At 41.8% G+C, this 21,696-nt stretch overlaps 2 protein-coding genes across 2 annotated transcripts; one reads left to right on the top strand and one right to left on the bottom strand.

The window, feature by feature from the left end:
* The first annotated feature begins 507 nt into the window (after nucleotides 1-507).
* Nucleotides 508-1,455, top strand: LOC132240883 (olfactory receptor 51I2-like). Its single transcript, XM_059708690.1, has one exon. It carries the CDS (start codon nucleotides 508-510, stop codon nucleotides 1,453-1,455), a length of 948 nt encoding a protein of 315 aa, XP_059564673.1.
* A 7,349-nt stretch (nucleotides 1,456-8,804) lies between these two features.
* On the bottom strand, nucleotides 8,805-16,506 carry LOC132240882 (olfactory receptor 51E1). Its single transcript, XM_059708689.1, has 2 exons — nucleotides 16,411-16,506; nucleotides 8,805-9,954 (listed from the first exon to the last, which is right to left on the bottom strand). The coding sequence occupies exon 2, from the start codon at nucleotides 9,910-9,912 to the stop codon at nucleotides 8,959-8,961; it is 954 nt and encodes a 317-aa protein (XP_059564672.1). The 5' UTR covers nucleotides 9,913-9,954; nucleotides 16,411-16,506; the 3' UTR covers nucleotides 8,805-8,958.
* Between the last annotated feature and the right edge of the window lie 5,190 nt (nucleotides 16,507-21,696).

Genomic DNA, 21,696 nt, shown 5'->3' with positions numbered 1-21,696 from the left:
CATTATGATTCATAACAGTAGCAAAATTACAGTTATGAAATAGCAATGAAAATAATTTTATGGTTGGGGGTCACCACAACATGAAGAACTGTATTAGGAAGGTTGAGAACCAATGATTTAGAGAGTACTATATATATATATTAAAGTATATTAATAAACATCACTTTATTTAATGAAGACTCTGCATGGTAAGGTGAAAAAAGCATAGAACTTATATTTAGAAACAACTAAATTCAAAATCCATTTCAGTCACTTATTTTCTGGTAATCATGAAGAAGTTAAACGATCCCCTACATTCTGTATTTGTTTTGAGGACATACTCGCTAAGTATGAATATTCTTAGAACTACTCATAACACAAAATAAGAACTGAGAAATGGGAAATAATTCATTTGAAAACCTATACAGCATAAACAAATGTTTGCCTGACAGGTGCCCTGTTGATGTCTTTTCTCTGCCCAGATTGAAGAGGTCACATCTTTCTGGAGACCTCTTCTGCCTTCCAACGATGCTCTCTTCCCAATCCTATGTCAACATCTCCTTCTTCCAGCCAGCTTCCTTCCTGCTGATTGGCATCCCAGGGCTGGAGGCCGCTCATGGCTGGATCTCCATTCCCTTCTCCTGCATGTACGCTGCGGCCCTCACTGGAAACTGCCTCATCCTCCTGGCTGTGAGGAGGACTCCCAGCCTGCACCAGCCCATGTACTACTTCCTGTCCATGCTGGCCCTCACTGATGTGGGTCTCACCTTGTCCACAATGCCCACCACCCTGGCCGTGCTCTGGTTTGACCATCGGCTCATCGCCTTCAATGCCTGCCTGGCGCAGATGTTCTTCCTCCACTCCTTCTCTGTGGTGGAGTCCTCGGTGCTCCTGGCCATGTCATTTGACCGCTTTGTGGCCATCTCCAACCCCCTGCGCTATGCAGCTGTCCTCACAAATAATGTCATCATCAGAATTGGACTGGCCGTTGTGGCCCGTGCTACGCTATCTCTCTTCCCATTGCCATTCCTGCTTAAACGTTTGAACTTCTGCCCTAACAAGATCCTCTTATCCCACTCATTCTGTTTTCATCCTGATATAATGAGAAGAGCCTGTGCTGATATCACCATCAACATCTGCTATGGACTTTATGTGGTTGTGTCCACTGGGGGCATAGACTCCCTGCTCATCATCCTGTCCTACTCTCTCATCCTGTGCACAGTCCTTGGGCTGGCCTCTCCTCGGGAGCGCATCCGGGCCCTCAACACCTGTGTCTCGCACATCCTTGCTGTCTTTGTCTTCTTCATCCCAGGCATCACCATGTCCATGATCCATCGTTTTGGAAGGCATCTGCCTCACATTGTACATGCCCTGGTTGCCTATGTGTACCTGATGGTACCCCCTGTGCTCAACCCCGTCATCTACAGTGTGAAATCCAAGCCCATCAGGGAGGCCATGCTCAGAGTGCTGGGGTGAAAGGGCCAAGGCTGATGAAACTATAAAATACAACAGGGTTGGATACCATAAAAGACACTTGCTATAGCCTCACAGAAACGTGCTACCCTTGGCGAGCACTGAAAGTTCCTAGTTTATGCTACTACAGTGGGAAGACAATCAGGCTTCTTCCTATTACAATTTTATGTTCACCATTTGTTTTGTACTGGAAGCAGTGCTAAGATTAAAAACTGAGAAATATATAAAATGTGGTCTTCTCCAGAAACTCACAATTTTGTGCCAGGATAAAGACATGTATATACACAACTAGAATACAGATTTATAAGTATCATAATAAAGTTCTTTGCAAGAAATTACTAAAGACTGCAAATTAGTAGTTGCCAGATCTTGCCTAGAAAGATTGGACAAACCGCTACAAGGAAGAGGATGCTTTTCATTTCATCTTGGAAAAAAACCTAGGATGGTGTGTTTTTTCCCTAGGCAACATAGGCATTGAGTAAAAAAGAGAAAAACCTACGGGGGTGGGGGGATGAGAAATGTAAAAAAAGTCTCAATATTTTGAAAAAGTACATGTGTTTGTGGAAGGATGAGCATTTCTGCACTTTTTTACATCTCTACCACATCTCTAATAGCTTAACCATTATGACTGCGGCATAGAGTTTAAAGAGGGAGTGGTAGGGGATAAAGTCAGAAAGGTAGATTTAAAAGACTGCACATACTATACTAAGTAATTTGGTTTGTATCCAATACATACAAATTATTTATTAAATTTTTTTTACTATAAAATAACTTAGAAATATGAACTGCAGATTGCAACTTAAAACACAATCAGTTTTATCTGGTCTCAGCATCTCACCAGACACCATTTACTCTGCCTACAACATTCTCATCACCCACTCTACATCACATTTCTAGATACCTTCTTCATTTGTCAAGTATCAGCCTAATTTCTCAGAAAATCTTGTCTAATTAATTCTCTTTTTCATATTACCCACTGGAAATTATTTGTCTCCTGCACATGTGAAATATTCTGCCACTCAACTATTCCATAACTGCAAGGGTGCCAACATATACTCAGTGTCTAGTGGTGTTCATGAAATAATAGCAACTCAATAATTCTTTTGAATGTAGAAATAAATTTGAATAGGGAAAGGGGCACTAGACTAGCTGAATGGTCTAGTCTAGAGATAAAATTTAAGTCATAGAAAGTAGTCAGTGTCTGCCACAAGCACCTACCCTAGATGCCATCAACCCAAATGTGATTGCATAACAATTAAAAGTCTGATTGTAGGCTCTCTTATAACATGTTGTTTCATCAGGCAGAGAACACTATATGTGCAAAGGAAATGGAGAAGTATCAAGAGAGATAAGATGAAAACCAAGAGTGTGATGCCATGGAAGCCAACGGGGAATCATACCCATATCAAGAAAGGAAGTGGTCAACTGAGTTGAATGTTGTTGAGAAGTCAGAGGAGATAAGGACTAAAAACCTTGATGATGAGCCCTAACTGGTTTTGGCTCAGGGGATTGAGCATCGGCCTGTGGACTGAAGGGTCAGAGGTTCGATTCCAGTCAAGGGCATGTACCTTGGTTGTGGGCAGATCCCCAGTACAGGGTGTGCAGGAGGCAGCTGAGTGATGTTCCTCTCTCATCGATGTTTCTAACTCTCTATCACTCTCCCTTCCTCTCTGTAAAAAATCAATAAAATATATTTTTTTCAAAAAACCTTGATGATGATAGTAAAAGTTCTTTTGGCAGTTCCACCAAGGCTGTGGTTATATAGGGGCATTGGGAGAGCTAGATAAGAGAGGCGTAAGTGGAGATAAGTTACAGTTAACTTCTCTAAGAAATTTTATGAAAGGGAAGAGATAAAAGAGGAGTATAGTATTTTGGCAGGATTATACTTGTCATTGTCATTTTTAATATGGAAAAGACTGGAATATAATAAATGCTAAGAATGACTGAGATAGTGAGGTTGAATATCTAATAGGGAAAAGGAACAATAATGTAAGTTTCCTGAGAAGGTGAGAAGGTATTGACCCAGAGTAAATTTAAATATATATATATATATATATATATATATATATATATATATATATATATATATATATATATCTCAGCTTGATTAAGACCTTTGATAATTGTATTAACGTAAATAAATATCAGCTTCTTTGATAAATTTATACATCCAGTATTTTCTCTCTAAAAGAATAAAAAGCAATCTTACCTCAGCTCCTTACTTTCCAGGTTTTATTTCCTTTAGTTTTTAATCTGTTTATTCAATAACTATTTATTTCGTGTTGTTACAAGGCTAGGCTACTTAAGGACAACAAAAGCATGTACAAAGTCTTGACACATTAGTACTTTATTTTTTATTTATTAAACTGCCTCGTATAAATATGGGTTGATGGAGGGTGGCAGGTACGAAGGATCTGTTTCTACATAATTTTTAAGAACCCAGGCTGCTTGTGGTTTACCATGTGCAACTCATGGCTTCCCAAGTCACATTTGATGTCAATGTGGAAGATTGAACATGGGAAGATTTTTGAGCCTGGCAGAGAAGTGGCACATGTCACTTCCACTCACATTGAAAGTAATGGCTAGCATTTAATCATACCCATCTCAAAAGAGGCTGAGAAATGCTTAGCTTTGTGTCCACAATGGGGAGGAAATAGGTTTGGTGAATGGAGAACACAAGACATGTTTATAAAACAGTTCATAAACTGCTTTATAAACAGATAAAACCTACAAAAAAAAAAAGAACAAGTGACTTATAGACAGATTTAACATTCAGACTTCTTCAGGATTCAAAAAGGTCCAAGTGGCTGAGATGGTAGGGCCAGAGGCAGGAATATACAAACAAAAGAAATGGGGAAGGTAAAAGGATGCTTGTGTAAAAGGCATATGATGAAGGTCTTTGTCCAGAACCTACCCTAACTTCCAGCCAAATTTCCTAAAAAGAAGCAGCCTCTTCCTCTCATTCTAGTTCTTAATTCCAGGCCCTTCCAGGTGACCCAATGTGTGTGTGTGTGTGTGTGTGTGTGTGTGTGTGTGTGTGTATTCACACTCACAAAATGTTTAAGTGGTTTAGGATAAAATCTGTGAAATGTTATCCAGAGCATATTAAGTAACATAGACATGAAATCCCTACTAAAATCTGAAATAATGAATTTGACATCTCTATATTTATCTGCTTATTATTCATCTATGTCTCCAATAGCATTTCAAGTATAAAACAGACACACACATTTAGCATATGCCCCTACAGAAGCATGCATGCAAACACTTAATAAAAATCTGAAAAAATAAACACCAAAATGCTAATAATTATTTTCTTTTAAGGTGACAAGTTTATTGGAGTTTTTATTATAATTACAATTATATTGTTACTTTTTTAATATTTTTACAATGTCTAAGATTTATACCCACAGCCAACATCGTAATCAATGGGCAAAAACTAAAACCATTCCCCCTAAAAACAGGAACAAGACAGGGATGCCCCCTCTCACCACTCATGTTCAACATAGTACTGGAAGTACTAGCCGTTGCGATCAGACACGAAGAAGAAATAAAAGGCATCCAGATTGGAAACGAAGAAGTAAAACTGTCCTTATTTGCAGATGACATGATACTGTACATACAGAACCCTAAAGACTCCATCAAAAAATTATTAGACTTAATAAATGAATTCGGCAATGTAGCAGGATACAAAATTAATGCTAAGAAATCCATGGCATTTCTTTACACCAATAGTGAACTTACAGAAAGTGAAACTACAGAAGCAATCCCATTTATCATTGCACCAAAAAAATTAAAATACCTAGGAATAAACTTAACTAAGGAGGTAAAAGACTTATATGCTGAAAACTACAGGACACTGAAAAAAGAGATAGAGGAAGACATAAACAGATGGAAGAATATACCGTGTTCATGGATTGGTAGAATCAACATCATCAAAATGTCCATACTACCCAAAGCAATTTATAGATTCAATGCAATCCCCATTAAATTACCAATGGCATTTTTCACAAATCTAGAACGAACGTTCCAAAAATTCATCTGGAATAAAAAAAGACCCCAAATAGCTGCAGCAATCCTGAGAAAGAACAAAGTAGGTGGGATCTCAATACCAGATATCAAACTGTATTACAAAGCCACTGTTCTTAAAACAGCTTGGTACTGGCACAAGAACAGACATATAGATCAATGGAATAGAATAGAGACCCCAGAAATCGACCCAAACCACTATGCCCAATTAATATTCGACAAAGGAGGCAAGAGCATACAGTGGAGTCAAGACAGTCTTTTCAATAAATGGTGTTGGGAAAATTGGACAGATACATGCAAAAGGATGAAACTAGATCACCAACTCACACCATACACAAAAATAAACTCAAAATGGGTAAAAGACTTAAACGTAAGACGGGAAACCATAAAAATACTAGAGGAATCCACAGGCAGCGAAATCGCAAACATATGCCGAAGAAATTTCTTCCCTGATAATGCTCCTAGGGCAATGGAAACTAAGAGAAAATAAACAAATGGGACTACATCAAAATAAAAAGCTTTTGCACAGCAAAGGAAATCATCAACAAAACAACAAGAAGACCCACTACATGGGAGAACATATTTGCCAATGATACCACCGATAAGGGTTTAATTTCCAACATTTACAGGGATCTCATGAAACTTAACAAAAGGAAGATAAAAAATCCAATAAAAAAATGGGCAACGGACCTAGATAGACACTTTTCAAAAGATGACATACAGAAGGCCAAAAGACATATGAAAACCTGCTCAAAGTCACTAATTATACGAGAGATGCAAATCAAAACGACAATGCGTTATCATCTCACACCTGTCAGAGTGGCTATCATCAACAAATCAACAAACAACAAGTGTTGGAGAGGATGTGGAGAAAAAGGAACCCTTCTGCACTGCTGGTGGGAATGCAGACTGGTGCAGCCACTGTGGAGAACAGTATGGAGCTACCTCAGAAGACTAAAAATGGAACTCCCATTTGACCCAGTGATCCCACTACTAGAAATATATCCCAAGAAACCAGAAACGCCAATCAGAAAGGATATATGCACCCCTATGTTCATAGCAGCACAATTCACCATAGCTAAGATTTGGAAACAGCCTAGGTGCCCATCAGCAGATGAGTGGATTAGAAAACTGTGGTACATATACACAATGGAATACTATGCTGCGGTAAAAAAAAAAAAAAAAAAAAAGGAACTCTTGCCTTTTGCAACAGCATGGATGGAACTGGAGAGCATTATGCTAAGTGAAATAAGCCAGTCAGAGAAAGATAAATACCACATGATCTCACTCATTTGTGGATTATAGAGAACAACATAGACTGGTGAAAAGGGACAGACCCAAAGACTGAGAAACAGCGATCAGGCTATCAATCCCCAGAAGGAAAGTAGGGGAGGGCGGGGGTAAGGGGAAGAGATCAACTGAAGACCTTGTATACATGTATATAAGCCAAACCAATGGACATGGACAACAGGGGGATGGGAGCATGAGTTTGTGTGGGGGGGGGGGGAGGTTGGGGGTTACTGGGGGGGATGAGGACACATTTGTAATACCTTAACTAATAATAAAAAAAAAGAAAAAAAGATTTATATTTATAGTAATCATGTGTTGATTTCCTAATAAGAAAACATGATATGTCGTTCTCTGTCTTTCATTCTGTCTCTTTCTCTCAGTCCCAGTTGTCTGGACTCTACCGGGCAATGGGCTAATCCTTCATTCCCTCCAAATGAAGCCTGCAATGACTCAAGTTTATGCTCCTAGTTCTGCTGGCCACCACTCACCTGGGAATATCATATTCCATACTATTCACAACTCTTGTCTTCTGGATTCCAGTCCAAGAAATCAGATACGCTCGCTCCATATCCTCTCTACTAAGTAATCTTGTGCTATGAAAAGTCTGGCTGTCCCTGTGCCATGTTCTCCGCTATACTACCTGCTTCTCACATTTACCTACTTCTCTTTGAGCACTCCCCCTATGGGTAGTGGTCTCCTTTCTGCCCTGTTTATGCTTATTGCACTCCTGTGGAGCCCATACCCCTCTTTCCCATTCAGCTTCCTTCTGGACGTGCTATGCTACCTAGCTTGTGGGGGTCCTGGGATCACTGGGACCACATTTATGCTAAGTACAGCTGGCAGGAATGCAGGCTTTATTGGTCTCTCCTGTAGATTTGTTCTCCAAGCATTGATGTTGTGTGCTTCCCCTGTAAGGCAGCTCAGAGCCCTGGGGATGTAGTTGTCCACCTATATGCTCTACTCTGTTTCTGTGGACCCATGCTGCCTTATGGGGAGCCTTGCTTCATGGCTAACCCCGTGGGCTTCCTCCGTTTCATGATGTGTCGTGCTCTTGATTTCCTGGTCTGTGGTAGACCTGCCGTTTCTCCCATGCGCTTCAAGGTGTTTTCTGATGCATCTCTTTATGAAGTGCCTCTCCAGATACCCAGTGAATGCTTCCACTGCTAATCATACTATTTCCCAAATTAGCCACTGATTAGGAATTACCCAAACACACTCCTGCTGCTACTTCACAAGTTCAGTTGTAAATGGACCAGAAACTATTGAGATTAAAGCCACCAACAATATTAATGGGAAATTTCTAAATACAATACTGAATGAGTAAGAAAAGAAATTAATTACCTCCCCTCGAAAATGCAAGACTATGGAAATGTTTAATTCACTATCCCATTGGTCTAACAATTTCTCCTCACAATATAGGATTAGGTATCAAAAGACAACTTTTTTGTGTGACCTCATGTAATTTATTAGTCCCCATTGAACATCAACTTCCCCGTTAGTACAATGGGGGTACTCATTATATTCCTATTCAAATTGAAAGGAAGTGTCCATGGGCTGTGAAAACTCTCAGAACAGTGTGTCATCTTTCATTAATGCAGGTAACAGTCATTTTTGCATGGTTTTACTTCCAATCTCCCTCATAAGGGCTGATGCCCAAAAGAAAATAAATTATATATCCTTTGTGGAGATCATTTTGAAGAAGAAAATCCAGATACATCTTCTTTTCTGAGCTCCAATATGGTTCCTGGGGGGAAAAAAATCATAGTTTTAAGCCAAACTATCTGATTGTATTGTATTCTTGAGTTTATTTCACTTTGCCATGCTTAAGCCTTTGGTAAAAATGCCTTCGATGTGGCACCCTTATCTCAGAATGCTGTGGACTAGTACAAGCAGTTTAGAGAATTGGACTGGATGGTTAAATGAGAAATAATAATCCTACAACTACAACCACCTCAGGATTTTAATAATTATATATAGAAAATAACTAGAGGAAAAAATAATATTCAAAAATGGGGGTTGGGAGTATACTGCCCTTATCCACAGATGTTCCCACCAGTTTCATCTTTGAAGGATCAGTTGTGTTTTTATTAAGGAAAATGTTTTGTTCCTAATACTGTCTCCCAAAATATTGATATTAAAATCTGCATTAAAGAACTTTGAGTGAAAAATAAGTTTTATCACTGACACCTAGGGATCTGAAGTCAGGGTTGTCACATGGAAAAGACGAAGGATGCGCTGCCGGATCTCCTTTGTCTTCACTCCATAGACAATAGGGTTGAGCACAGGAGGGACAAGGAGGTAGGTGTTGGCCATGATGATGGGCAGGAGGGAGTCCTGCCGCTTGCCAAAGCGGTGCACCATAGATAATCCAATGAACGGTACATAGAATATGAAAACAGCACACACATGAGAGACACAAGTGCCAAATGCCTTCGTCTGGGCTTCACGTGTCAAGCCCAACACAGTCTTGAGGATAAGCAGATATGATAAGGAGATGAGAACTGAGTCCAGGCCAATGGCAGAGATGATAACGATGAGGCCATAGATGACATTGACATGGATGTCAGCACAGGCCAGCTTCATGACATCTTGATGTAGGCAGTAGGAGTGGGAAAGGATATTGGAGCGGCAGAAAGGTAGCTGTTTGATGAAGACAGGCAGAGGTGCCATAAGTGCAGCACCTCGTACTACAGCAGCCATTCCAATCTTGGTAACACGAGGCAATGTTAACACAGTGGCATGGCGTAGTGGGTGGCAGATTGCCACATAGCGGTCAAAGGCCATTGCCAGCAATACCGTGGACTCCATGCCAGATAAGGAATGGATGGCAAACATCTGTAGCAGACAAGCATCAAACTGGATGGTAGTAGAATTGAACCAGAAGATGGCCATCATTTTGGGCATGGATGAAGTAGAGATCAGGATGTCAAGGCCAGAAAGCATGCAAAGAAAAATATACATGGGTTCATGTAAGCTGTGCTCAGTCCACACAATGTAGATGATTGTCAAGTTACCTAGCACAGCAATAAGGTAAAGGGAGCATAAAGGGAAAGCCAACCAAAACTGAGCTTCTTCCAAGCCAGGGAGGCCTATTAGAATGAAATATGTGGCACTGGATTCACTGCCATTAGGGCCCACCATAGTGAAGAAGCTGAGCTGCAGTCAATGCCAGACCTGAGGAGGCTAGAATGCAAAGATAAACAATTGTCACATCCTCCTGAATCACAACACCACACCTCTCCCCTCCATGCTGATGCCCTGTTCTCTGACCCAAACTCTAACGTCATTGTCTATCCACCCTCTGAGCCTATTATAAACTCAACCTAACCATCCTTCAAGGTTCAGATAATTCACCCAGCCATGATTACCAACCCCACCCTTGGCTACAAAAGTGAGGGATGTATGTAGAGAGTGCTGAGGTGAAAAATGTCAGAAGTGAGTTTGCTCAGATCATCTCTCTCAGTTAAAACAAGTAGAGTTAACTAACTTCCTCTTTTCCTTTCTACCATCCATAAATATTCACGTGCTCCTACTTTTTATGAGATTATGTAAACTGTATAAATTTACACCACACACACACACACATTCAGCTATAATTTGGGAGCTAGCTATGAAAATAGTGCCATTTATTGTTAGGGTATATTTCAGATAGTTTTATCTTGGGAAGAAAATAGCAAGGGGAGATTGACAAGATCTGGCTCTTGACAACAGGTGTAGGGCCTCTCTGCATGGGTAACCAGAGAAGAGTTGAGTGTGAAGAAGAGCTCATGGCCAGCATCAGGAGGGACTTGCATCTAACACTGTGTTCAGGATGTCAATAATCTTTGTTCTACCATTAAGCTATCACCCAGGGGAACACTAGGAGCACAAGTTTTAGAACAGAGAGTAACAGAGCTTAATTCAAACTGCTGGAGGGAGAAGGTATAAAGAGCCATATTTAACCTAGATTTTTAGGCAAAGAGGCAAAGTCATTGAAGTCTTCTGTCCTGACCTCTCTGTAGCATGACACTGGGAGCAAATCCCTCCTTCTTAGAACTTCTCCCTCCTCCCTCTGCTCCTCATCTCTCTCTGATCACTAGTTCTTGGTCTCCTTTCTGGCTCTTCAGTCTCCTCTGCTTGATCATTAAGCATACTCTTATATGATAATGCTCTGAGAATTTTATCCTCAGTGTTCTTGTTCTATATCCCCCTTCTGCAGACATCACATTCCTTTCCATTTGTTATTGATTCCCCAAATCTATTTAGCCAGCCCTGAATTATCTTTTATGATCCAGATTCATAATTCTAAAGTCTTACTAAAGGATCTACCTGTCTGTCACTCAAGCACATCAAATTCTCCCTGTCCAAAAACAAACTCTTACAGACACACAGTTGTATAGCTTTTAAGAATATGAGGTATGAAATTAATCCTAAATTCAAATCCCAGTCAAAGACCTCCTTAAGTGTGCAATCTGGGGCAAACCAACTAACTTCTCTAAGCCTCCGTTTAAATTAACCTTTCTAAACCTCTTTAAAATGAGGATAACAGTCACTGCCTAGTAAATGTCAATGTGAGGATCAAATGAGATGATGAAACATTTAACACAATGCCGGGCACATAGTTAATGTGCAAAAAATCTTGTCTGTTGTTATTAACTGTTTTTCTTCTTTTCTGTTAGGGTGGCCGAAACAGTCACACAAGCTAGATATTCCAATTCTGACTGCCATGACTCTCATGTAATCTTTTTCATTGGCACAATCCCAATAGTCTTCTAACCAAAAGAAATCAGGTCACTAGCTATGGTTTTTTACCCTAGCCAGTTTGGCTCAGTGGATAGAGTCAGCCCTCAGACTGATGGGTTTCAGGTTCAATTCTGATCAAGGGCACATACCTCAATCAGGGTGCTTGCGGGAGGCAACCAATCGATATGTCTCTCTCACATCGGTGTTTCTCTGTGTGTCTCTCCCCCTCCCTTCCACTCTTTCTAAAAACCAAAGGAAAAGTATCCTTCAGTAAGGATTAACAAAACAAAAAATTCCTTTGAAAGCTCCAAATTCAATCTAAATAAAGACTAACTTGTGGTAAAGATCTGTCTTTCAGCATCTGGCCCTAGGTTTCTCTCTTCCCACTTCTCACTATGGCCCCTAGGATTCAGCCATGTTCAAGTACATAGTGTTTCATAAAGTAGCATTGATTCTCGTGCCCCTGTGTCTTTTTGTCTTTTTTACTTCTTATTCCTTTGTCAAGGTCCTTTCAGACCTCCCTCCTTGACTTTCCACAGAGCAAAATCTTACTCACCGTTCACGTCCTGGTTAACTGTCTCTCCTATGCTACTTTCCTAACTCTCTTTCCCTTGGGTATAATTAAATATTTCCTGCTATGTGCTCCCAAAGGACTTTGTTTGGGTTGCATTTTATGAATTTATCCTCCTGAACTATAATTATTGCATATTTATCATTTTCCCCTGAATTATGAATTTTTAATGGCAGGAACCCTACCATATTTATTAAGGGTTTAGTTAATGTTTGTTTAAAAAGTAAAATGAGTTTTTTCAAAAGAAGAATCCCTCAATAGGCATCTAATGAGGACAACAAGGTCAAGAGTGTAGGAAGGATTTCTAGTTGTCTGAACTTTAGAGACTTTTGAGAAGAATAAAAGAATGTTTGGAAGGTTCAAGTGGGGTGGTCTTAACTTCAGAACAAGAACTTTTAGGTCAAACAGAAAAGGTCTTTCTTACCCAGGGAGCCAGAGGGCATGAGAAGCTGCATCGGGAACAGAGCAAGTGCAGAGTCTTGGCTCTAAATACGTGTAAAGTGGACATACACACAGTTTGTGCCCAAGAGAGGAGGGGACCTATATGCCTCACCTGGAGACATTAGCACGAAGGCTGTGGCTCTCCAGGGAGCCAGATATCCATATCACCCAGAAATTTCACATGAACAGACATGGTAGTGCAGTGCAATGAATGACCAGGATTAAAATGTGCTGCCTTAGGAGATGTGTTGGGGAAGTATCGTGGATTGCCATGGATTGCCATCTTCTAAGGGTAAAATGATGTAATGAGCAGAGTCCTGGGGCTAGGAATGCAAGTCTCTGCAATAAATAAATGCAGAGGGCAATAATAAGAAATCATAGTGCTGCTGCAAAATCATGAGATGAGGCATGTCAAAAGGCATTGCAAAAACTGCGTCACAGTGTGCAAAGCACTGTCTTTGAACATTTCCATAAAAATGGGAAAGAAGATCTCTAAAGAGGTATGAAGTTTCTGAAAACGTTTTATTTCCTTCCTATTTGTCACCCTCATTGACACTCCACCTCAAACACACACTCATACAACACACACACACATGCTGGCTAGCAATCAGTCCCTCACAATGGCAAAGCCTAGGCATTGATATGGAGAAATCAGAGGGGAAGATTCAGCCGGACTGGAAGGGAGGTGCCTCGGCGGCAGGACACAGGCAGCTGTTGCTGGAGGTAAAATATCAGGCTACACCTCAGAAGACTGCAGCAGGAGAGAAATAAAGGAATGGGCAAGGGAGCCAGCCAGAGGGGCCAAGTGTCACCCTTCACACTGCCCCCCCCTGAAGCATCCCCACCTCCCACAGTCCCACCAGGAGGCAGGCAGAAGGATCCAGTGACTTCCAGCCTGAGCAACTCTTGGTAATTTGAGCCACGGCACATACTCAGAGATGGAACTTTGGAGAGCTGGAGGAAATTGGACCTAAATCACTCTAGTCTGAACATAAGGTATAATCAAGGAAAAATAAACAAAGGAACTCTTTTCTTTTCTCTTGTTTCTTTTCTTTTCTTTTAGAAAGCCCACACACACTGCTCTCACTTCTAAGGGATAATCCTGTGCTTGAGATAGTTCTCTGAAAAAGTCGCACTATCTTAGCAAGTCCCAGGACTGTTTCTTGGAGAACTGTGAAGGACACCTTGGCCTTTTCTTGAGGATGAGGGAGCAGGAATGCCCAGCTACAAAGAGTGGCAATCCACTTTGAGGCCTGCAATCCTCTTCATTCCCTCCCCTTGGCCTCCAAGACTCTTTCCCCCAGCGCCAGCTCAGCCCCCATGACCAGCCCCTCCTCACACTCTTCCCCAGAACTTTCTCAGCTCCTGCCTTCTCAGAGGCCCACAGAAAAGCAGTCAGGGAGAGAGGCCGGGGCTCTCAGCTCCATCTCTTCTGACCTAACACTCCCAACACTGATTTTATTGTTTTTATGATAACAGCAGAAATCACTGAGCACCTACAAAATTCCAGGCACTGCATCGTGTATCCCTAACCCAAGGACAATGTTGCATGATGGCAAGTCTAGGCATCTTCCCTATGTTATATGTGAGAAAACTGATGTCCCAAGGCGAAAAATAATGTTGCCAGGGTTTAACGGTTGACTGGTGAAGCAGAAATTTAACCTAGATTGTCTAACTCCAAGGCCTGTACATTTTCCCTGATTTTAGCTGCTTTTAATTTTGTGCACCAGTGTAGTAAGTAGCCTAGCCTGTTGGAAAGCCTGGAACAATGGGTGGAGGTCTCAGGTACCGCTGCCAGCCTCTGTGGGAACATCTGTCAGAGAATGTTTTTAGAGAGAAGTCCAGAAATACCTGGGAAACTCTAGCTTCTGCTCCCAAGCCCAGAGAGGGAAGTCCAGCCTCAGAGGCAATGCTGTGACCAGCAAGGAGGTTGGAGTTCTTCACCCAATTTGTGGAGAAGCGCTTTTCCTAGTACTCCATCAGGGTGGTAGCCCCAGAATCACATCCACTCCAAATTATCATATTCTCTGTATTTGATAAAGCAGATGAGCCCTTGCAGGGTCTTGTCCATTCTTTTTAGAATGGCCAAGATAAGAGTAGAAAGATAGGAGAGTGCAATTTCTAACTCAATAGAAAGTGAGACTCCCAGCCCCACTCTACTCACACAAGTCAGCCTGGCCCTCCAAAATCACTCCTATGCAGAGCCCCAGGGTTCTGGTTCCTGCCCCTCTACTTCCCAAGGAGGACCAGAGCCAATCAGAGTCCCAAAGAGCTGGAAAGCTTGACCTAGTTGTCAGTGTCCATCACAGCTACTCTGGCTGCTGCCTGCACACAGGGAAGTATGGTGCAGTGGAAAGCCAGATCTGAGACTTTGATTGAAACACTGATTTCTTCAACAATTATTGATTGGCTGTCTACTGTGGACCAGACTGGTGATATTAAGATACAGAGTAAATAAGTCATAGTTCCTCCCTTCAACAGTGGGAAGAAACTGAGACAATAAAGTGGCCATCACAGCACATCATGATAAATGCCAGGACCAGGGCAACTACAAGGGCCTCAGGAGCAAAGAGACAATAGCTCACCAAGTTGTCATGCTCAGGGGGCTTCCTTAAGGAGGTGACATCTGAGCCAAGATTTGGGGGGCTATTAGCAGTTAACTGGGCAGGCTCGGGGACATGGAGATGGCAACATTCAGTTAGACAACAAAAACATGTAGAGTGCCTACTATTTGCCCCAAACTGAAAAGATCACTGTTCTCAGGGAGCTCTTGCACTAAGAGAGTGATAACAAAAAATTATCAAATGAATAAGCGAGAAAACTTCAGACAAAGATAAGAACACTGAAGATAAGACAGAGCAATAGGAGGCAAAGGGTAGGGACTAGGTACCCATATTTGAGATGGAAGTCAGTGAAAGGCTCTCTGAGGAGGTGGCACATAAACGGAGAGCTGTGTGATGAAATATGCCAGCCATTTGAAGATCTAGGGACAGATTGTTACAGACAGAGGAGACAACAAGAGGAAAGGGTCTTGAGTCAAGAATGACTTTGAGGTTTCACAAAACAGAAAGATCATTGTGGCTGGAGCATCAAGATCACAGGAGAGTTTTAGATGAGGGCAGAGTGAAGGAAGGGACCAGATCATGTAGTGGCTTGCAGGCAAGGAGTTTTGTTTTCATTCTGAGTGACTTAGAGGAAATTAAGCAACGGACCTGATCCAATTTGTTTTCACAAGTGCCCTCTCACAAATGCAAAGACCCAGAGACTAAGAGAACATACCTGTTTGGGAAGCCGGAAGTGACTGAGTACAAGCCAGGGGACATTGCACTATAGACACGAATTCATTTTCTACATGGGCTGAAGACTAAACCCTGATTCTAGGCACAGAGCCCCAGGAAGATTGCTAAATCTCAATCTGAGCCGCTGACTCCTGACGCAGAGCATCCAATTAGCCTGGATCCCATTCAGAGCTCACACCCCAAACAGAGCTATAGTGTGACCCCCTAATCACAAACTGAGCTTGGACCACACTACCAACCCGGAACTGGCCCTGTTCACACACCAAACCCCAATCTATTTCTAGCCCAGTTCCAACCCCATCTGTTCTCTGTCCCTCTTCATCTTCATTTAGGCCATCTCCTGCCAGGCTCTAGCTGGGCACCCCATAAACGGATCACTGGAAAATTGCTTGAAAACTACCATCTGTGCTTCCCTTTACCACACAAACATAGAAATTGCTGAGGCTGTCTGTCATGTGAATCAGGGGACACCTTCATATCCCCAGCCCCACCCCTAAACTTCTGGTTCTTCAGTCTGATTTCTCATTCACTCAGCAGGTCTGATGGGAGACCCCTAGCTATAAGCAGCCCTCATGCCCGGATGTACCCCTGCTTCCCTGCACTCACCTCAGCTGCACTGGAGGAACCTGTGCCCTTTACTCCAGTACTTTTCCAGCAGAGGTCTGGCAGCTACACTGCAGTGCAGCCTCTCTGTCTCTGCCCCCTCCTTTGGACCTCTCTGATCAGGGTTATTTATTTGTTCCCTGTCTTATCTCCTCCTCCTTCTGCTTCTCCCTGCTGCGGGGAGGAGTACTGCCCAGAGGGTCTATCAGCAGGTACCCTTCATTAAACAACCATGGGTCCTGTGTCCTTCTTGGCTTCTGTGTCCGGGGAAGGTATGCCTGGGGGATGGGGAAGGAGGGACAGAAAGAGCTGAGATCCCTAGAGATGGGCCCTGCGCCAGTTCCAAATGTGAAGTTAGACAGGGGAAATGAGCAAGGGAAGGCTACAAAAAAAACTCATTTGTGTGTCCATGGTCTTTGTGAGGGGCTTTTCTCCATGTTTCTTCTGAGGTTCATCAAACTCAGCCAGAGGAAAGGCTATATACACTTTAAGAGAGACCCCATGATTAAGTGCCAGCTCATCACCTTCCTGAAGCTTTCTCTGTCCTCCACCTTCTTTCCATTGGTGGCACCTAGTTGGGTCCTTACTAAGCCTAATAGACCCATCTGCCTTCCCCCAATGCTGGGGTCCAACTCCAGCAGGTCCAGGGGTCCCCAAAGGTGTGGACGGAGTCGGCGAAGAAGGAAGGACACGGAGACAGTGTTCAGTTGATCAGCAGCCTAGCCAGGATCTACAGCCAGGATCTCCAGCCAAGTTCTGGTCTGGACCTCCAGAGAGGTTCTGCTTAGGATCTCCAGCCAGGTTCTGTAGCCATGTTCCCTCGCTAGGTTCTCCAGCCAGGTTCTGTCTGAGATCTCCAGCCAGGTTCGGTCACCAGGTTCTAGTCAGGTTCTCTTGCCATATTTCTGTAGTCAGGTTCAGTCCAGGATCTTTTGCCATGTTCTCTCCAGCGAAGTTCTTCTGTCTGTAGGTTCTGTGTAGGTTCTGCCTTCTGAGTTCTGTCTTCTAAGTTCTGTGTTCTAAGTTCTATCTCTTTCTGTCTTGTTACATCTGTATTTATACCAGTTGATTCAATCCTATCAATCTCTATTCCAAAGGTTAGGGCGTTTCTTATCTCCATTCCAGGGAGTAAAGATTATGTAGCTTAAGCATGATTGTTCGTAGTTAAAGTGATTAATTACCCGCCTGGCACTTAGTTAAGAGGTTTTATTCCCTCCCTAACTTCAGGGGAAAATCCCTACCTGGGGAAACAACCTTTCTCAGAGACCTTGGTTAAAACACATAGTGCCAAGAAGGTGAGCAAACATATTAAGAACAGTATGCCATATATGCCAGGTCCTTTGAAACAGCAAGTGTGGACCGGCTCCTGGCACCCCAAAGCTCATCTTCTTTGTCTCCAGCCTTTGGGTCCTGTGTCTAGCTAACTCATACCAGTGGTCGCCAGGGACCATGCCTCTGCCTTCTTCTTTAGTCTTGGGTTTCTGAATGTCTGGCTGAGGAGGCTGTGATTTCTTTAATTCTCCCCTAACCCCAACACCAGCCATATAAGACCAAGGACATCTGCTTTCTCTCTTAAGGACAAAAATAGCAAGAGAACATTTTAGGGAGTTGGAGAACAATTTGAATGTGAAAGTAAATACCTTACATATTTAAATAAGTTTTAAAAAAAACATGTCTATAAATAAAGCAAAGTGAATTCTAGTTGATTTCTTCTTGCTTTTTCTTGACTAATTTTTCAATTTCAAGTTTTAAATTCACAACACAGGGTGTGCTGACTTTAAGCTGTGCACAAACAGATAATGTCATTTCAACTCAGACCACATCAAAACTCAGGAATACAAGAGCTCCGAGTACCTTCACACCTGCAGCCGGACACTTGTTGTCATCACCTTTGAACCACCTCCCATTTAGACTTACACTGTGTGAAGACTTTAAAAATACCCCAGGAACTTCCATTGCTGGCCAAAGTGGAGTAACAGAAAGTAACATTCACCCAAAGAGACCTAAAGTGGACAATATATATAAAACAATGGCTTGTGAGATACTGGATATCAGGCAACGAAGGACAGTGAGCCCTGAAACATGGGAAACACGTGAGGTGAACCTGTGGTTCCTCAGTTCACAGCCTTGAGAGAGTTTTCGTGCTGTGGCAAAGCAGCGGAGACCCCAGACAGAAGACACCTGAACTTGAGGCTATGGAGCTGAGAGTTCACGAAGACCAAGCTAGCTAGAATTTGAATGCAGAGGATTACAGATGAGAGATCTACACAGAGAGAGAACTCCAGAGATATCTAGAGGGTCTTCCTCAAAAATTCAGCTGAATACTGATCAGCACATGCATGGGAGCAAGCTGGGGAAAGTTCCACCAGAAAAGCTTAGATGTCGCATATCCAGTGCTCACTTAGGGTCCACCATAGTGACTTCAGCCAGACAAGAAAACTCTATGATTCATGACATAATGAGTGGAGAATACGAAATGATCTTGCCTCAGAAGTGAGAATATTGAAGCAAACTCTGTCTATAATATAATGTTATGTTTGGATCATAATTGATCAATAGCTGCAGAAAGTACTTTGTGGACTTTATAAAATAGCACAAGTCAAACTAAGGATTATAATTTATTGAGAAAAGAAGAAGAGATGAGAGTGGATGGGGGAATAAGAGAGAATTTGTTTATGTAAAGTGAAGAAAGCGTTCAGCCTTTCCCTCTCTCCGAAAGGCCCCAGCCCCACAGCCATTGAGCACCTTATATGCCTGGTGCTGCAGATACAAAAACCTAGTCCTTGTCCTCAAGGGAGACATACAACTATCATGTGGATATTTAAGTTCTATAACAGAGGATGAGCAAATGGTTACATAACTATTTAAGCTCTGTGACAGAGCGGTAAACATCCAGTTGGAATATAGAGCGCTAATTTTATGATAGAGGGAAGCACAGAGACTGTGGGAGCCTGAGGAAGCCTTTAATCTGGTGAGCAATTAGCCAGGTTTTCCAACAGGCAACAGTTACTGCGGTTACCACCAGTTATTTAAATATAGAGATTCTCACCTGACTGGTTTGGCTCAGTGGGTAGAGCGTCTGCCTGCGGACTGAAGGGTCCCGTGTTCGATTCCAGTCAAGGGCATGTACCTTGGTTGCGGGCACATCCCCAGTGGGGAGCTGATCGATGTTTCTCTCTTATCGATGTTTCTAACTCTCTATGCCTCTCCCTTCCTCTCTGTAAAAAGTCAATAAAATATATTTAAAATAAATAAATAAATAGATTCCAGGGGACTAAGAGATGCCCCCATATCTCCTGAGAAAGAAGGCTATGAGTTCATCTAAAACCAGGGACATTGCAATATAGATCAGGGACGAGCTCTGGCCTTTGCACAGAATGTGGTTATAAAGAGTGAAGATGACTATACTTTTAAATGTTTCCCCCCATAATAAAATAAGCATATCTTATTTTATTCACTTTATTATTTAAAACTACAGCAGGTCCTCAAATAATGTCATTTTATTGAACATCACTGATGTTATAACAACGTTATAATGTTGATGAGATGCTGCAGGAACTTAAGTCTTGCTTTTATCAATTAGCCTGTAGTCAAATCCGTTTCATTACAAGCATTTCACTTAAAGTCACAAGATCTACCAATGACTTAAAGTGAGGAATGACTGTATTGGCACCAACATTTATTGATCACTTTCTATTTTCCATGTGTTTTCACATCTATTATTCTATTTAATCTCACAACCACCCACAGGAGCTACAGTATGTTTCTGTTTTACAGTGCTTATAGTTCCCAAAATTACTGAGGTTCAGTAAGCTAAGTAACATGCCTAAATATTAAAGCTAGTGATCCTAACCTAGATGGTATCTCATTTTAACCCCACAATATCTCTTTTCTTGATATATATATAAACCACATTTAAAGGAATTTCTTGGCAAGGTTATGCTTTCATTGAATTGCACTGGTAAATTTGAATTTCACAGGGAAATGAATTTCAACTTCCATGAAAACAATTTATTAATAAATAAATAAAAAGTTGTTTTAATTAATGACAATAAGTCAGACCAAACTGGTGATGCACAATTCTGAGGCACCATTCACAAAGCCACAAGGTGGATGTTTCCTAAAGCAATAAGACAAACATGAATATAATAGTTTATTGCACATTTACAATACTTGGCAATTTATAAAGGATGTTCATAGTATTTGAGCTTTACAACATCTATTATAGTTGCTATTATAGTTTCTCATTACACAGAAGAGGAAATGAGATCCAGGGTGGTTATATAGTATACCACTTCATGATATTTTCAGGATTTTAACCTCATAAGTACTACTTTAGTATTCTTTCCTCTGCTTCAAATGAACCTACATTGTTTTCTTCACTGTCAACATTTTTTAAATTTTTTTTATTTTTTATTTTTTCATCAATGTAAACATTTTTTATTTCTAGGAGATGCCAGAGTCTTTACAATGTCTCATATCGGTGCCCCCCAACCCCTGCCCCAAAGGGATTGAGAGAGCCTCCCTAGAACCAATGACATTTAAACATGTTTGATAGACCAGCAAGAAAGGGAAGGGAGAGGAGACGATACTGGGACCTGATATTGAGGCAGGAGGCCAGGGATTTAGAGAGATCAATACCTCAGGAAGAGCAGGAAGTGTGGGAGGAAAGATGGGAAGTGGTAACAGAAGCACCTAAAATCCTGCGATCAGGAAAAAGAAGGTGTGGTCTGGCCTATGAAAAGATGTAAAGAGGAAGCAGTCTCCTTTCCTATCACTTCCAGAGGCTGAGCCATACCCATGCTGAGCCCAGACCATGAAACTGGGCCTTTGAGATTGCTCTCAGATTTGGAAATTACTTCCATAATCAGGACCTTAACTTCCTATTGCCATCCCTAATACATAGAGACATCATTCGATAATCACTGCCCAGACACCCAGTTAGTGTACTCATTCTTGTGCCGTATAATCCACACCTACCACACAAAGGAAATGTGTCCTGTGGACAGTGGGTGGTGAGGGCCTGGGGCGAGAGGCAGAGGTGGTCTGGAGGGGGTTGGTGGGTCGGGGGAAGGGGACATATATACGAGCAATACTTTCAACAATAAAGATTTTTTTTAAAGAAATGCATATATCTTTGAGCGGTCCAACATTTATAGTTTTATCAGGTTTCATTTCAAGTGGCATCGAGAGGAGCTCTGAGAAAGGGTTTGATGAGGAATAGGAAGAGAGAAAATGAGATTAGTGAGAACACAAGGTGGGAATCAGTAAAGAGGTACCTATTCACCA

This window comes from Myotis daubentonii, chromosome 9 (assembly GCF_963259705.1).
Source record: "Myotis daubentonii chromosome 9, mMyoDau2.1, whole genome shotgun sequence".
In the NCBI taxonomy this organism is placed as follows: Eukaryota; Metazoa; Chordata; class Mammalia; order Chiroptera; family Vespertilionidae; genus Myotis; species Myotis daubentonii.
The sequence above is the reverse complement of the archived record's forward strand: the minus strand, read 5'-3'. Positions and strand labels throughout refer to the sequence as shown.

Bases quoted from the DNA above. Each gene is read 5' to 3' on its own strand.
- LOC132240882 (XM_059708689.1), bottom strand. From the start codon at position 9,912: ATGGTGGGCCCTAATGGCAGTGAATCCAGTGCCACATATTTCATTCTA.
- LOC132240883 (XM_059708690.1), top strand. From the start codon at position 508: ATGCTCTCTTCCCAATCCTATGTCAACATCTCCTTCTTCCAGCCAGCT.